At 39.0% G+C, this 18,309-nt stretch overlaps 1 protein-coding gene across 1 annotated transcript; it reads right to left on the reverse strand.

The window, feature by feature from the left end:
* Positions 1 to 281: 281 nt before the first annotated feature.
* On the reverse strand, positions 282 to 18,191 carry camk1a (calcium/calmodulin-dependent protein kinase Ia). The gene is made up of 12 exons (XM_079682264.1): positions 17,886 to 18,191; positions 16,401 to 16,519; positions 7,023 to 7,154; positions 6,020 to 6,094; positions 5,390 to 5,528; positions 5,155 to 5,281; positions 4,790 to 4,865; positions 4,598 to 4,710; positions 4,432 to 4,510; positions 3,793 to 3,880; positions 3,491 to 3,674; positions 282 to 2,843 (listed from the first exon to the last, which is right to left on the reverse strand). Exons 2-12 carry the CDS (start codon positions 16,484 to 16,486, stop codon positions 2,740 to 2,742), a joined length of 1,203 nt encoding a protein of 400 aa, XP_079538390.1. The 5' UTR covers positions 16,487 to 16,519; positions 17,886 to 18,191; the 3' UTR covers positions 282 to 2,739.
* Between the last annotated feature and the right edge of the window lie 118 nt (positions 18,192 to 18,309).

Below are 18,309 nucleotides of genomic sequence, written 5' to 3' on the forward strand. Positions count from 1 at the left end.
TATATATATATATATATATATATATATATATTTATTTGAATATGATATGTCTTGGAATGGCCATCAGCACTTATCATAATGATCATGATATAAGGGAAATGTAGTTTGATAAGTAAATAAAGAGGTAAAATAAGTGAGATTTTTTTCAGTTATGAAAATACATTATATTTGGCATATAATGTGATATCAGTTTAAATCAGTTTGAATCGCTTACACTTCTTTACGAATCACAGATTTATGCAACATTTCGACGTTGTTGAACAATGACAGAACACACAATGCATAGACAAGGAGGTTTTATTTCATTTCCTGCAATCATATCTCAGTGGGTACAAATCATTGTATTTTCTTACATCTTATCCAATAACCCATGATGCATTGCATCCATACAGTTGTAGCTCAAAACAGCTTTTACAAAAAAGGATATACAATATATACTTATATTTATATATATAATATACACGTGTTTCTTTATGAATTTAGATGTGTTGTAATGGGTAAAATAAGATTTAAAAAAACACAGCCAAATGGAAACAAATCCCAGGGAAAGTTCAATGACAGGTAATTACCAAACAATTAATAGCCAGTTATCAAATTCATCAACATTGGCTATCGTACAGTTAACATGAAGCCCTTCACACACAGTTTGCATATTTTCCACAATTACCGTCATGTAAATCCAGAGTAATTGCCTTCTTTTATTCTACTATGGACCTGTAAGTGTCAATGACAGATTTAGGGAACTAGCATGAATTTGTTTGTTATTTCTACGGCTAACTAATAATATGGTGACATGACATACCTTAAATCAACAACGATATGGTGAGATTTATATCAGGATTTAAGTGTTTGGATTTGAATTTAATGTTTAATTTAATCTTGTTTTTTTTCTACATTAAATATTGTGCCAAATCATAGCCATCCTTAATTGAAGTCATATATTTATAAGATGACAACATATCTGAATGTACAGTTAAACATCCCCACTTTACTGTATGGCTTTAGTACTGCAGTTCATCTAACCAGGAGGACAAATGCACACTGAAGAATACACCCTTGGCGGACATGTGATATTTCCAGCATCTCTGTATATATTTTGTAATGTTTTGTACTGTGGCTGGCACATGCGTTTCATTAAGATATGTGTATTTTTTTCTGCTTGTGCCTGGGTATCAATAGGGAATAAATAAATAATACAAAAGCAATGACAGGAAAACAGAATATTTGAGTTGTAAACAAACAAAGTACAGGAGAAATGTCACTCGGGTAGAGACTTGACCATCGTAGTAAATGCAAATGATAAGTCCACTGTGCTGTGTTGTACTTTGTCAACAACATTACTTCTGGTGTTACTCACTTCACATTATATAGCTCAAAATTACAGTATCACATCATTTTTAAATACAACAGAGTAATAATAATCGTGTGTTTATACTAATTGATCATCATTCATGTAAACATATTTAACCAGGTCATGCAAACAGTAGACCAAAACTTCTTCCACTAGAGGTGCACAGCACAGAGCAGGCGGAGCGCCCAGACTGAGATCCCTCCGACCCGGCATAAGCCGGACAATATGTAGACGCTTATCAGCAACAGAACAGGGAGAATGTGCATGGTGATGGATGATCTTTTTCTTCCCACGCACAGTGGATTCGCAACACTAACCCATAACTCTTTCTTTCTTACATGATGTGAGCTCACAGAGGATAGTCAGATACGATTCCTCCGATTTACAGGTGCACAGGGATCTCAGTTTGAGCCTCTCCTAACAGAACAGCCATAAAACAAAAAGTCTCCTTCTGATATTCATCTATTTCAATATTTTTTCTCCAACAGAAGCATGCACACACTTTACGTCAGAACCGCTCTTCACAAACCCAGTCTGAGCCAGAATATAGAGTCCAAAGTCCCCAGAATCACCCTCCAATTAAAAAAAAACAAAAAGCTTTAAAAAATAATTAAATACTTATAAAAAGGACAGAAACACTTAATGTGAGAAAAAAGTGATAAAACAGAACAAATGGGAGGGGGGGCATCGGCAGTGAAGTCATGCCTCAAGATGAACACTATTCAACTAAACAGCTACTTGGTCAGCGACCGGAGCGAGTCACATTGAGGGGTAAGGAGTATTAAGACATGCAGGAGTAGCTTTCAGAGTTTCCCTTTTCTTTGTGCCCTGTCTGGCCAGATTTTTGGAGAAGGCTGCCAGTAACGTAGAGCGCCTGAGCCAGATGGATGTAGACTGACCTTAATTATGAATAGAGGTAGATGTGACAGATAATGTGAGAACAAAAATTATAGAGAAGTCTGCCTTTGGGCCACTGCCTATTCTTTGATTAAACTCCAGAAGACTGGAACCTTCTAACAACGTATTTTACAGAACACACTGTAATGATTCCTGTCTGCTGTAGCTGGACAACTCTATGTTAGGTTGCTCATCATGCAGACTGGCCCTTTCTTTAAATCACTGTCTACTCTGGAGCAGCCTTGCATTTTGTTCTGCAACAAACAAAAAAGTTAAAACTTGTGTGTTGAGTGAGGATGTGTGTATGTTGTATTTTGTATTGTGGGGGAAAGACTTACAGTATATTTCTCCACAATGTGACCTGCTGGCTGTGGATGTATTCTGGTGGACACTGCCTGATAACTACTCTGCATTCCTGGCCAGACTGGGCGGGCGGGCGGGCTCTGGGCGCTCCAGGGATACGATGTCACCATGACAACCGGAGGCTGGGCTCAAACGCGACTGGCTGGCCTGCAGCAGTAGGTGCAGCTTCTCAGGCTGTCCCGGTCTGCGCTGCCCTCGGTGCTGCCACGGCGACCGTCCTCGTAGTGGGATACTGGAGATTAGAGCAAAGCAACGGAGCATAAAGAGATTACGGGTAATAATAACTTTGCACTCACCATCACACTAGAAGGGAAATGTAACTCGTGCAAAACTAAATGTAGCCAGTCTAGCAGTGGGAGCCTCCTAAGGCTTTCCAAATAGAAGTTATTCCCAACACTGTGAAGTTATCATAATTAGCCAATCCTGGGTAATAAAAAGTTACCCAACAGCTACAAGTACAATATATATATATATATATATTTATTCATGTGCAGCACTTTGGTCAACTCTGTTGTTTTTAAACGTGCTATATAAATACAGTTGGATTGGATTGGACTATGCCTCTTCACACTCATTCATCCTCTCATCCTTTTATTGTACATTCTAAGGCTCAGTTGTTCTGCCTTCTATACATTTGTCTTAGAACAGCAGCATCCTTATCTTTCTAATGCTTCATCCACTTAATATAGGATAGATGGTTTGATTTGAGAAAGATCAACTGAAAGATTGTACATTTGGCCCCACAATCTTAGACAGTTTAAATGCTGTGAAATTACAATGCAGCATTATATGTAATACATTTAGTTTAATTAACTTAATGTGCACGTCTGATATGACAAAAAATAGTGTTTGTTTGTTGACTGTAAAGTGATGACTTACAGCTCTCCTCCTCCCCATTCCCCAACTCGTCTTCCTCCTCCTCCTCCTCGTCCTCCGCCTCTTCCTCTGGGAGCAGATGTCCATGGCAGGGACTTGTGGGAGTAATCTGACTCGGTCCCTCGAGACTTGTGCCCAGCTGCAACTTCCGCATGTGGCGCACCACCGCTGTGGCATTAAATGCTTGCTTCATGGACAGAGAGAGAGAAAGGGGAAACAATCTGTGTGTGACAGCTACTGAGGGAGAAGCACAGGCGTACTAAATGTGCTCTCTCAGCAGGCCGCTCTGTGGTTCAGGCACTGACCTTCCATTTACTTTTGGCAAAGTTCTTCTTGATCTGAGCGCTGACAGATTCATGGATATTCTTGTCCAGAGCTGTGTCTCCGCAGATCCTGCAAGGTCAACAACAATCACTGAAGTGAAATTCAGTAAAAGAACATTACTAGAGCGTATCCTTTGCATTTTGTGTCGATTTGAAGAAAAATGTATTGGCATGTTTTTTAAATACTTGATTAATTGTTACATTTTCCTTAAAAAATGCAAACATTTAGCTAATTCCTGTTTCTCAAATAAGAAGATGTTATCATTTTCTTTGTCACAAACACAGTAGTCATGAACATCATTATGAGTAAAACAAGGCATTTGAAAGTGTCAGTTTTGGCTTGTAAATTAGAATGTTATTTGTTTTAACATTTTATTAACAGATTAATAAATGAATGAATAAAATAGGCAATGGGTTTATTGATAATGAAAATAAATGTTAGCTGATTGCTGGTCGATGATCTTTTTATTGATATGATATAATGTATGTCCTTTTCTATTTTCTCCTTATTTTAATTTAGTCTAACATTTGACAGAACATAGTGAAAATGGCTGTTATTGTTTTCAAGAAGTATGAGTATCTTTTTTATATATAAAGGTAATAAGTATTTGACTCTCTTACCATGGGTGCTGGAGCGCCTGATCACATGTATACCTCTTCAACGGTTCTTTCTCCATCAGGTGACAGATGAAGTCTTTGGCTGCAGACAAAAATCATGGTATTATACGTCCAATCTGATTAGTTATACATATATATTATACGTACATAATTTAATAATCAGAAGTACCTGAATCTGAGATGTCATCCCAGTACGGAGAGTCAAATTCATACTCTGCTTTCAGAATCTGCTCAAATAACTTGGCATCGTTTTCATCGTAAAACGGAGGGTATCCACATAACCTGTGGGAGTGATATTGTATAATATTCAGTATAAAACTCACACTTGACACACTTCCCAGTGATTAAGGGGCTTACTTACAGAATATAAGAAATAACTCCTATGGACCAGCAGTCCACTGCTTTGCTGTACGGCTTCTGAGCGAGCACCTCGGGAGCTGTGAAACACACAGCAGACATTCAGGAAAATATACGCTACAGGGTAGAAGTGGGGGTGAATTCAAGTCATCTTGACCTTTCAGTAATACCATGTGATCTAGTGGGTCATGTCGAACAGGTAGAGAGCCCTTCTGAAACACTTGCAATTGACTCAGTAGTGGACGAAAGAGCCTCTCACAACTCAATGAATAAAGAGGGGATATCAGCTGAAATAACAGGCACTGAGCTCACAAGAAAGAGAGGGGGTGGCGAGGAGAGTTTGGCAGACTAGCAAAATAAATGCCTTACCCACATATCCAGGCGTACCGCAGGCTGTGGACATGACACTGCCTGCTCCCTCAATCTTTGACAATCCGAAGTCACTGATCATAATTTTAGAGTCTTCGTCCATACTGTAATACAGCAGATTCTCCGGCTGCAAAGACAAGAAGAGGCATCAAAGAGGAGGGTTTGCAAAGGGAGAAGGGGTCAACTGCAAGCCAGATTGAGCTGTTATATTCCTGTCTTCCGTGAGAAATAATACCTTCAAGTCTCTGTGGACGATGCCCATATCGTGGAGATATTTGACTGCATCCAAGATCTGGTGGATAAGTTGGCTGGCATCTCTCTCAGTGTAGAAACCTTTCTCCACTATCCTGTCAAACAACTCACCTCCAGATACCCTGCCAGGTAAAAATCAAAGTGTTCGGCTCATACAGCCAAATAAAGCGCAAAAAAAACATGTTTTAAACTCTGGATATAAACGTTTTTAACTAAATCAGGCTGAATTTGAAATACATTTAGTGTAAAAGTACACGCAAGACATGTATTGACATTTACATATGTTGTGCAGATAAACGCTATTTTGAGTATTTCAGATCATATAACCTACAGCTAATTGAAACAAAAAAATGAAAGACGACCATTACACGTTCTCTGATACCATTGCAACATGCATTTTTTAGGTCAAAACAAACGGCACAAAACCCAAAGATATCCAATTTACTATGATTTTACACAGACAAAAAAACTAACAGTCCTTTAATAAATGATGAACCAGAGAATGTGGCATTTTTTTAATAAATGAATGCAAATCAATTTTCAGTAAATAAATCCACATTCATGTCTTCTTTTATATCATAAGCCATTGTGTAAGTTAAAGAGGAAGACTTACAGCTGCATGACAAGATATAGATGGGATGTATTTTCAAAGATGTCCTCCAGTGTGACAATGTTAGCGTGTTTGATTCTGAGGAACAAAAATCATCAGATAGAATATGTTGCATTTTTTATTGAGATTCAACCCCTCTTGCTTACTGTAAGTTGGTCACCAGATGGCATTCTTGCTGCATAATTCAAATTTAGAGCTGAATGTTCCCTCTTTTCTATGAAAAGCCCTTCAGTTAATTGGGATCAAACCTATGTGTTCACCCCTCCTCTGCTAAAATGCAGACTGAAAGAGAGCCTCAGATCAGAACACGGAGAAGCTTCAGATACAGTACTCTTGCCTAGAAGGACAATAGCCAGCGCTTCACAGCCGGAAAACAAAGATCAGCTTTGGATGAGAGCTACAGGGCTTGACAGAATAACTATAACACATTTTATTCTCAGATGCACAAAATGGTATTGTTTATTGTTGTGAACCAGTAAACAGACATTCAGCCATCTCTCTGGGCTCCTGAGTCAAAAGCATATGAACAAACCATCACTGTTACATAGCAGCAGCTGGGCTGTGACTTTTAGGAATAGGGAATACCTTGTCTAGTCTACCACTCGCATGAGTCCTGTTTATTTAATCGTGACTTAAAGTATTTAGCCAAACTCCACTCCTCCCACTCTGCCATATCGCTCTCCTTCTTACCCTACCCCCATCTCCACTTCTCCACCCTCTATGTCTCTTTCTCTTTCTTCAATACACTGCTGCGGGGAACTCCACACCATCTCCGCCTCTGTGTGCTGTTGCCCTGGCAACAGGGACACTAAAAATAGGTCTATCTTCTTTACTCCTGACATTTCCGGTGCACAATCTTACTGTTTCTACTGACACCATGCATTTAGTCACCCATTCAATTGACCCCTTGCATATATTTTGCATCTGTACATGTATGGTTGAGTAATTCCTCCCGATGGACACAAAGCGTGAGCCAACGGATGACGAGGAACTTTGGTGATCGTACCTGTGTAGTACTGCAATCTCATTCTCGATGTTGTTCTCTTTGCCCTCCAACGCTTTCTTAGGGATACACTTGATGGCCACCAGCCTCTGGGTCCTCTTCTCCTCTGCTAGAACCACCTCTGAGAAAGCTCCCCTGAACAAAGGTAGAAGAAACAAACACAGTTTAAAAATGTGTTGAGTAAAATAGACATGATCTAATGGACCCTTATTAGGCTACAGGCCATGACGGATATACAATGCAACAAAAAAGATGGTACTAGCGGGACAGAGTATGCTGAGCTTTTTATTCAAATCATTTTAGACTTCTAGATATTTTTTAGTGCAAAGATAAGGTCAAGTTATATTATTCCGTGATAAATAACCACAAGCTTTAAAATAAGGATCTCCAAATACCCTCCATGCAGCCATCTTTGTGTGTACACTGTAAAATATTACCATGATTTCACAATATTTAGCTGTAATATTTTACAATAAATTACTGTTTTACCACTTTACAGTCTTTACCTGTAATGTTCACAATATAATCCTGTAATTTGTGAATTTCACAGTGAAATCAATGCAGGCACAGTTAATTACTGTGAATGTACAGGATGAATGATTACCAGGATTTCACAACATGTTACTGTATTATTTCACAGTAAAATACTGTATTCAGACCATCCTCTGTGATAACACAACAAATTAAGTGATTTTCTTGCTTTTATCACTCTTGCTTGGCTTTAAATACTCATTTCTTTCTTTGGTGCAGGTTTTAATTAAATTGAAAGGGGCACCGCTGCATGCCTTAAAATAAACGATGCAACATATAAACCTATGTAAAATTGAAATTGTTGTCTTGGCTTATTGTTTTCAGGTGCTTCCTGGGCATTAATCCTGAGACGGGCTCGAAAGCCAAAAAGAGGCATGGCAATTTAAACCCCCATGTCAGCACATTCTTCAGAAAAATTGTTGACTTTGAGTGGATGTCTGTGTAGACATGTGTTAAGTGCTCCTCTCCTTGTTTTATTTTCTGTCTCCCTGGCTCCGCCTCTGCCCAGGTGCACCTGGTCTGCCCCTGGCTCCGCCTCTGCCCAGGTGTTCCAAATTCCACTCAGCCGTGTGTATATATATAAAGAGAAGCTGGAGGAGAAGGATGTCTCGCCTATCCTAACGCCGGAGACACTGCCCTTAGAATACCTCTTTGCCATTTTGAGCTGTCCATATTTTTGCAATATGAGTCCTGGAGGACCTGGTAGTCCAGTTTTCGCGGCTTTATTTTGTTTCCCATAGGGTTTATATTTGATTTCTGGTTAGTGGGGGGGAGCTCTGGGTCCTACGGCCCGTGGTGTGGCTGGCTCGGGTTCCCTCCTTCTGTTTGTTCCTTTTGGCCAGTCCTCCAGACCTCTTTTTGTTTCCCGTTTCGCTTCTGTGAGCAAACGGCTGATTATCAATAAATGCTTGTTACCAAGTAGGCCTACCGGTTATTGCGTGTATTCTTTCATGTTGCGGATCTCAGCACGAGCCACTACCGCGGAGTAGAGGTTGGGGCCGTAACAACATTCAAGACACTGTGAAATGTACTTTGCACTTCAATGGAGTAATACAAAGTTAAAATGGGCATTTTCTCTGTTTTTCTTTGTGGATTGAGCTGATTGAATTGTGTAGTTATGGTAAAATCCCAGTTAACTAGTCAAATGTACAATATATTATTGTATTATTTACATTTGTATATTTACAGCAAATTACTGGCTACTGTGTTGCATTACTTCTACAGTAATAGTGTGAAAATACAGGTAATTACTGCAATTTATGTACAGCAAGGTACCATAATACCACAGCTCTGTACTGCTATATCACAGTAATGCCATGGGCATGGCGACTGTAAAGTCACAGTATTTAGTTGTACTTGTATTCTAATTTACTGTAAAATATCTACAGTAAATTACTGTGAAATCCATGCAACTAGTAGCCAGTAATTTACTGTAATTTTACAGCCAAACATTTTACAGTGTATGAGTGGTGTTTGGATAAATAATTCAAAATGCTGACATTACCGAGACATTTTGATTTATAGCAATATCACTTGCCTCAAAAAAAGCAAAAATAAACTATTTTTATTCTACTCAATAATAGATAGTAAATGCAGTCTGGCTGTTTTGAGGGAGACTAGACTGCATTATGGATTATGGCGATGCTGAGAGGGAGAACAGTGTGCATTTACACAGTCTCCCTACATGAGCATGGGAGAGATCTCAGGAGTCGGCCTGAGCGTTGTTAGCAGCCGCAGGGATCCTACATGTGTGTGGAACAGCACTGTCATGCAATACACAATGGGAGTCCAAGGTTACTATTATAGCAACTTATTTCCCATCTGTCACACTGTGGAGCATGTGATATGCAACCTTTAATAAAGACTTCACGGAGCTGTTGTCCACAACACCCCGGGAATAACGAAGCAAATCTCTCTCAATTTCTGTTTATTCTGCCTTTAACATTCATTAACTGTTCATTACAGTTATCGTGCAACCCTGAGCATCCATCAGTGCACCTCCTCCCATCATCGTGTTATCATAAATGCCCATGTGCGGTAATCCTTGAGATGGCTTTGTACCGCGGCCATCTTGTGCTCAACGAACCAGCGCAGCAGAAACGTTTGAATGTTGAAGCTGATGCACATGAGGAGAGACGATTATCACACACATCTCCGGTTTCATTTTTCTAAAAGTCCTTAAAATAATTTCAAAACGAAATCAAATAAAGCTCCAATTTGCATCGACCCATAAAAGCATTGTAATGTGTTTATGTCTGCAACATTTACAGTAAGGGTTTCCTCATAGGGTCAGGAGTGTAAAACCTCTATTCTCTGCGTGTTATAATCTCTTTAGACTAAAAATAGAAAAAAGATCATCTTTAACACATTTAAAAAAGAAAAAAGGCCTGTCACGGTGTAATGTATTTGTTTCGTCAGAAAAACAATTCAAAACCCACAGAAAAATCTCACAACAAGAACTTTTAAAGCAAGAGGCTTTAACTTGAGTTACATAAGTATTATTTAATTATCAAAAAGCTTCAATGTTTACTTTTCAATTTATAATTCAATGAATCCACAGATTGTGTAAGATCTTGCTGGTAAGATTAGAAATGAATCAATCACGAAAAAATTATAATGTGAGCCTCAAACACAGCTGTCTTTAAAGAGAAATGAGCAGGGGAATATGACGCAATGAAATTATCAAAATCATTGTTGATGTGACAGACCCCTGGATAAACATATATACTGTCCTTTTTCAGTTTGACAAGAATCACAGATGACAGCAACACGAGTATCATTATGTCAACATGGCCACATTTGTATCAATTTACACCTCTATTGTCAGAATTATACGACTGTAGATATCTGATTTCACATTTTGACTCAACTTTATATTGTATGTGACCTGATCCATGCTACTCCTTAAAAGAAAATACATTCACGCACACACACTACTGTTGCCGTGAGACACACTGTAATCAAACATCCAGTTGCTAATTTGTAGACGTAGGGGTAGGCTCTCAGGGGGTTTGGGAAGAGGAAGACAGGAAGCCACTGTAGCTGTTATTCTGAACTGATAAGATTTATGTAACAGCTAACGTGTAAGACTTAGCATTAGATAAGAGTGAAACGATTTTTGTCAATTTCTTCAGTCTTCTTGTTGCCATATCATCTGATATATTTGATGCCAATAAATAATCCTGGCATGCACATTATCCTGCTGTAAACAAATTCAAATAAATAAGTCCTATATGAGTCATTGGCCTCAAGACTCATAGCTGACGCTCGGCTGTTTTTGTGTACATGAACAAGACTGTCACAGCATATTTTTAGACGTTTTTTAGATTAAACCTCCACTCGAACGACAGATATATAGATAGATAGATAGATAGATGGATAGATAGATAGATAGATAGATAGATAGATAGATAGATAGATAGATAGATAGATAGATAGATAGATAGATAGATAGATAGATAGATAGATAGATGGATGGATGGATGGATGGATGGATGGATGGATGGATAGATAGATAGATAGATAGATAGATAGATAGATAGATAGATAGATAGATAGATAGATAGATAGATAGATAGATAGATAGATAGATAGATAGATAGATGGATGGATGGATGGATGGATGGATGGATGGATGGATGGATGGATGGATGGATGGATGGATGGATGGATGGATGGATAGATAGATAGATAGATAGATAGATAGATAGATAGATAGATGGATGGATGGATGGATGGATGGATGGATGGATGGATGGATGGATGGATGGATGGATGGATGGATGGATGGATGGATGGATAGATGGATAGATGGATGGATGGATAGATGGATAGATAGATCGATGGATAGATGGATGGATGGATAGATGGATAGATGGATGGATGGATGGATGGATGGATGGATGGATGGATAGATGGATGGATGGATAGATGGATAGATGGATGGATGGATGGATGGATGGATGGATAGATGGATGGATGGATGGATGGATGGATGGATGGATGGATGGATGGATGGATAGATAGATAGATAGATGGATGACACATTAATTAAAAGCGCTATATCTGGTAATTATGCATCTGTATAAGTGTGATGGTGTCTGCCCCAAAGCCATCAGCATAACACCACAGCATGGGTCTCTGTCTGACACTTACAAAACCACACACACACACACACACACACACACACACATATTGTAGAAGACGCTGTTATCCCAGCTGTCCATACGGGAAAATATTGATTCACACATTCTCATATCGCTGTCAGCGTCTCTCAGTGTTACCTCCATGAAGTATGCTCTTATTACCCTCTTCCATGTATTTAAGGCTTCATCTGACAGTTCATCATGATGAATTGTAACATGAAGGGCTGTTAGTAAACAACATGGGTGAAGACACATATTTAGAGGCCCAGGATTAAGCTGCAGCTGTTTTTTTTTATTAATTATGTTTGTTGGTGAACTCCTTATTTAAGTTTCAGTAGCTAACAAGCCAAAACTAACAATGGATTTAATAAGTTACACTATGAACAACATAAGAAACATCTTAATATTCCAAGACTTTACAAATATTTGAATAAAGCGCTGTATCAAAGTAATCATGTATCGAAACAGGCAGTCACTGAATGACGCAAGTAAGAATTCCTAAACCTTTTATAAAATAATATCAGACTAAAACAAAGCTGAGTTATTATTAAGTGTGTAGATGCTGACACTCAACTCTCCTTTCTGAGCTCTCTAACATGAACATTCAAACAGAAAGGATGATATGATACGGAGAATACAGTCCCCTGACTTAAATGTATGACAACTCTAACCCAGTCACAACCGTAACCCCAAACTTAAGACAATAAGCTCTAAAAAGCAAATTAATGTGCAAACAAAGCACATCAATGCATCCATAAAAAAGATACAACGATTAAGTAGTAAGAAATGGGGGCGGAGAGTTTTAAGAACTACTCGTGCACTCCAGGTGGATAGTGTGTAGGACAGATACAGTAACATTTTGACCATGCAGTACTAAAACACTGCTACCACTCATTCTGGTTGTTTATAGAGAACAGTGAGGAGTTGAGATGTTTGACCTACACATTATTTTACAGTTGAGCAATTGTTAGTGAATGGACCAGTCCCCATCTTTGTTTATATGAATGTATTAAGTTGTTTTTCTGTAGATAGTGTGAAATGGGATTGTACTGTTTGTCCAAACATATCACCTCTCGTCTTTCCCTCTCTCTATCAAACACTCACAAACTCACACGCACACAATATGGATTAGGCTAAAAAGAGAACGCTTTTTTGGGACTCGGAGGCATATTGGGCTTAAGGGGAGCGCTTGCCAGGTGAGATCGATAGACTTATGGATGCTCGAGGCTGTCAGCAACAGGCCCAAGGTGCATGACTTTGCCTGATTGATAGTGTATCTTTGGAACAAAAAAAGAACATTACTCAAAGTATTGGACATTCCACCTAACACCAATCATTTTGACTGCAAAAGGGATTTAATAACATCACAGTCTCTCGGTCCAGGAGCCAGTTGCACCAGCTGTTCATAAATTAAAACTTAGCCTAGTTAAAACGAAATTGTTTATTGAGCTGACATGCATGACTACATTTAAGCAAGTTGCACTACACAAACTCATTATGCCCAACTCTTTTTTTAAACTGCATGGCACTTAAACACACATATTTATCCATCTAGGCATTTCAATAATAACAAATTAAAACTGTGACTTTATACCAACATGGCATAGGCCATTATTAATATATCATTTGTCATTTTAACTGGCCCCATGCATTGCTTTGAGACAAGCTGCCAGCATGCAGGGATATACAGGAAACTGAACTACTTGTCATTGAACTACTTGAACTACCAACGATCATGTCATTTCTCCTTTTAGGTCTCATTAATACATCATAATTCAAACATAAAAAAAAAACTTTGGACAAAAGTATTGAACTCTAAGTGATGTTATGGGACATTTAATGAAACTGTAAAAAGAAAGCCATCAGTGTTGTCAGCGTCCATAAAAGACAAGACTTTTACAGAAGCTATAACACTCCACTTACTCATCACAACAATAGCCCATAACAACTACAGTGATGGGTTAGCTGCTTTACTCTCTCCCTCCTTTTACAGTCTTTCATAAAAACACAACGACGGCCTCAAAATCAAAGCTTAGAAAACCTGAGTTTGCTGGAATCTCATAGTCACACCTTTATTTTATAAAAAGCAACAGTGATGACATCTCACAGGTAGTTAAACAGAATGTTATCAGTAATAAGCTTTGCTCTTCTATTTCCTGTCATAGGTAGATAACATTGTTAAAGGTTCAAAGTTAAAATCTTAAAATGACAACAAAAAAAGCCCATGCGTGTGAGCGCAGTGTGGCAGACATGATAGCTGCAGAGAGGAGAAGTGTTTCAATCTGCCAACCCTACCTAGAGGACAGCTAGCTTGACGTGGACCCTAAACAGAGTTTAAACTGTAAGGATTAGCTGGATCTGAATACAATATTTCAACATAAATCAATTAACTTCATGCACTGAATTCCTGGATAAAGCTTCTCTGTAATCTTCTCTCCGAGCATAGGGAGCTTTCCGTCAACACATTAATTCTTCCCTCTGCCAGGTCCAGCTATAGTGACAGTAGGAAAAGAATATTACTTCAGCTTTTTTCTACATATATTTTCATGAAATAGGGGAACCCGCTATCCTGGTAATTCACTCAATCCTTGTTATATAACACTTTATATCATACTTCAAATTACAATCACTTTTGAAAGTTCCTGTGAGCCGTAAAGAAATCATAAGAGAAATAATCAGAGTTTAGCAGCAGTCATGAGTTCTCAAATAAACGGTGTGCTCGTGCATGCAGCTCACAGGCTTTGAGACTGATGGAGTCTTATTCGATATCCTCCTACAGCACTCAACATAACCAGACGGCCTCATCATCTACCCACTGATATTTCACTTTTTTGGATGTGAACCAGAGCTGCACAGTCATTAAAATCTGATTCTGTGCAGCAAACAGGTGTGATTCCAAAAAGATAGAAAACAAAACCCCACTCCATCTGGCACACTCGTGTTATCACAGGTGGACATGTGCTAGGTCACTTGTTCTCAGTTTGAGGGAGTGGAGAGCAGTCCCGTGACCATCTGGGCCGGTTTTGTCCCCCTGGAGAGTGCAGTCACAGGTCTATGTCAGTCCAGCCATCACCATTAAAAAGTAACCTTTTTCATGCTGGTTGATTATTTAGTGTGTGGTCTATTACAACCTTAAGGTGTGTTACATGTACATAGATGTAAAGGTGACTTATTTTGAATTCCAGACTTAGATCAATAAGAATTGTAGAATCCACCAGGCCACATCAAACGAGTTGGAAGTTTGAAAATCTTTTCAGACAAATCTTAGACAGCGGCATCAGAAATGGGTGAATGTAATATTTATTTTTGCCATGAGCAAAGTTCTCATAATCTCTTAAAAAATGGAGACAAATATATAACTTGGGTTGATGAAGCGGCAGACTCTTTTATATTTAAAATGAGATGGGTTAGATATTACTGGTTGGATTGATTTTGTATTCTTATTTGTATTCTTATGGGGAATACGAAGAACCACTGAATTGAGTGATATTTTTCTTTCAGAGAAAATGAAAGGGAAGAATGAATTGGTCCTTGACTGGTTTCATGCATAGACAAAAAACGTTTGGTGACTGACGTCAACCTTGCATCCACTCAGGACTCTTTCCTACTCTCCCACTGAGTCAAAGCCAACATTAAGGCCAAACTGCCTGAATGTCAAGTGCACTCCACATTACGAGTTTTGACCATGACAGGAAGAGTACCTAAACTGATAATGATGTTCAGTAACAAACACACTCATATGCAACCAACACACGCCTGCAATATGCACACAATTGCAGCTCTAGCCCTTTCATGTTAAACTCGTATTGAACCTGAGTAATGGATGAAGTAAATATCAGCTTAAAAATATTCAAGCTGCATTCACAACTAGATTCAGTTAAGTTGCTCTTGCTTTTATTATTATAAACTTTACTGTTTCCTTTCGTTGCCTGCCTTTGATCAGCCAATCCTTAAAATGTAACTTTAATGTGTTTTAAAATGTTTGCAACACTCAGAAGAAAGTCAAATTGGCCAGGGAAAAAAATGCATGTTTGAATTCTTTAAGGCGTATGGGAAATAGTTGAGTCAGCATTGAACTGCGGCCAAGAACAAGACTAGTCTGAGTCAAGCCGTGACAGGAACGTCCAAAATGTCACTCAAGTTTCTTTGAGTCCAGACAGCAGCTCTGACAGCATGGACAGATGGAGGAGGAATGACTGGTGGGTCTGATTTAATCCCTTGGTGTCTCCAACTCTCTGTGGGTTGTGTATGCCAAGGTACCCATCACTTACAGTTTACACAGCAGGCTACACATGGCAGCTTCATTATATATTGACTGAAATTCTGGAAACCAACCAGTGTGGGTGTCCTGGAAACTGTACCCCCATGCTTTCTCAATTGTTTTTTGATTATTTGAATGTACACAGAGAAAAATGAAATAATAGATATGACATTCTCAGATAGGGCAAATTAAGAGTTTATTCATCCTACTTATACACGTTTTGCTTTATTGTTATGGGGGTAGTTTGAGATCTATTTTTCAAAGCTTTGAGACATGAACTGCTTAAACTTCCCCCGCACAATAGAGGTACATGGAGCTAAAATGATCTAAGAAAGTTTCAAGAGCATTAGACCTTTCCTGACTGACACAAGCTGAGGTGTTAGGGTCCATTGAGAGTCTTGGACATTGAGCCTTTCAGTGACAACAGCACTAAACAGTACTTACGTCCCCAGTACTTCTTTGAAGTCATAATGTTCTTTGATGTCTGATGTCTTCTTTTTCCATCCATTTCCATCCTCTCCAAGAGGCATCCTACAATGCTGATCCGATTCGCCACACTACAGCTATGGGGCAAAGGGAACAGAAACACAAAAAAACTGTTAATAAAGACTAAGAGCATGCATGTTAAGATATGACCCTGCGCATGTGTAATCAAATCTAAATGTCTGATCAGGTGGATAAAGTGAAACAATGATTTATATGAACTGATGTTTAATGAACATATGTGTAAGATATACATTCCCTCAATTCCTTGATTTTGTATCATGTTGCTGTGTGTTTTAACTACTTTCTGATGATGTATCTATCACAAACATTATTCAAGCACCCAGTGGGGAAACTGGATATATGACACCACAATCAACGGCCACTCATGCACTGTATAATGTACTTAATTAAGAGTATTTAGACTGTGGGAGATATTCCGCCCCAGTATCCGTTTAATATGTCAATTAGAGTTTGGCTGACTGATTGCTGCATAAAACCTTCATCCATTAAATAAACCATTGATTTTTATGATGAAGTGTTCTGGTTAATGCAGTTTGATTGGACTGGTGGCAAGAAGACAAGTTACTAGTTTCTTCTGATCTGCATGATGACTGATTAATAAGCTCAAATGTCAAATCAGGTATAACTAAACATTGAAGCTGAAGGCCTGGCAATTATTGCATTACATTTAAAAAGGACAGTACACTTTTATAAGGCTACGAAAAATGATATAAATGAATAAGAATGAAACAAATTGACAGCGAAAAAAAAGAAACGTGCACAACGAAAAGGAAGATATACAACTTTCCCCCCAAAAGCTACAACCCACAAGAGTCTTTTTTGCTGAGATTCGGCTGGGCAGCAATTGAAAGCAACACAATAACATAAAGTAGGGCAAATAGTGCAGCAGAGACAGTCAAATAAGGGACCATACAGCGTCGCAAAAACAAACCCATGGTCAGTAGAGGCAGATACCAGCTGAGAGAAATGTGCAGTTTTTCTCAAGATGTAACCAGTAATGATTGTCAAATCTACAAATACAAGAGCTCAGGTGAAATGGAAATGGTATTCCACTGAGAAACGTGCGGTAACCTGCTCTGCATTAAGGCTGCAGGGCGTGAATGGAAGCAGGGGGTTGAATGGGAATTCAAACGGTTTGCCGGTGCATTACGCCAGACTGACTGAAATTAAGTCAAATGTTCGAGGTGGTGATCATGCAAGTAGAGGCTACAGAGAGAAAAGGCGGTGTGGGTGTGCGAAGAGTAGTACTGCAGCGCTCAAGGGTATGGCAGTCAAAGGAAAGCAGCATCTTTGGGTTAAACCTGCAGATGATACATGCAGGCGCACAATAAAAGAAGCTTCACAAGTTGAAGTGCTAAAGAAAAAACTACACGATTGATTTTGCATTTCTTTGAATATATGGCTATAGAGAAAAAGACATACCTAAATGGCGATCTGTCGCTGTGGTGTGTTCTCCTTGCCTGTGGGAGCGATGTGGTTGCTGTGCTTGTGCGCAGCGTTGGGTCCACTAGACTTCTCCTGACGTCAAGAAAACCAGACGTCTGTGGACGTAGTGCAGCATAGAATCACTCTCTGTTCTCTTAACAACGTGATCTGCGATTCTCACAAAGATAGTTGAGCCGCCGTCTGTTCCATGTGAACAGCTTTTTTTGTGCATCTGCTTGTTGTTTCCTGAAAGCTTCTCGCAGTACAGTCGATCACGCTGCTGAGTTTGCAGGTTATGCAGACAATTTTAGAGTCACTGCAAAACAGGCGTAACGTGTCACTGTGAATAATGTATCACACAGCACTGACAAGGCACTCACAAGCGGCCTCTGGATTATGCAAGGTTTTAGATGCTTACTTA

This window comes from Notothenia rossii (genome assembly GCF_949606895.1).
Source record: "Notothenia rossii genome assembly, chromosome: 5".
NCBI lineage: Eukaryota > Metazoa > Chordata > Actinopteri > Perciformes > Nototheniidae > Notothenia > Notothenia rossii.

Coding starts and splice junctions, on each gene's coding strand:
- camk1a (XM_079682264.1), bottom strand. CDS start 16,486: ATGCCTCTTGGAGAGGATGGAAATGGATGGAAAAAGAAGACATCAGAC. Junction 7,155..16,400: donor TTCAAAGAAGTACTGGGGAC/GTAAGTACTGTT, acceptor ACCTTTGTTCAG/GGGAGCTTTCTCAGAGGTGG. Junction 2,844..3,490: donor GAATGGGGAGGAGGAGAGCT/GTAAGTCATCAC, acceptor TCTAATCTCCAG/TATCCCACTACGAGGACGGT.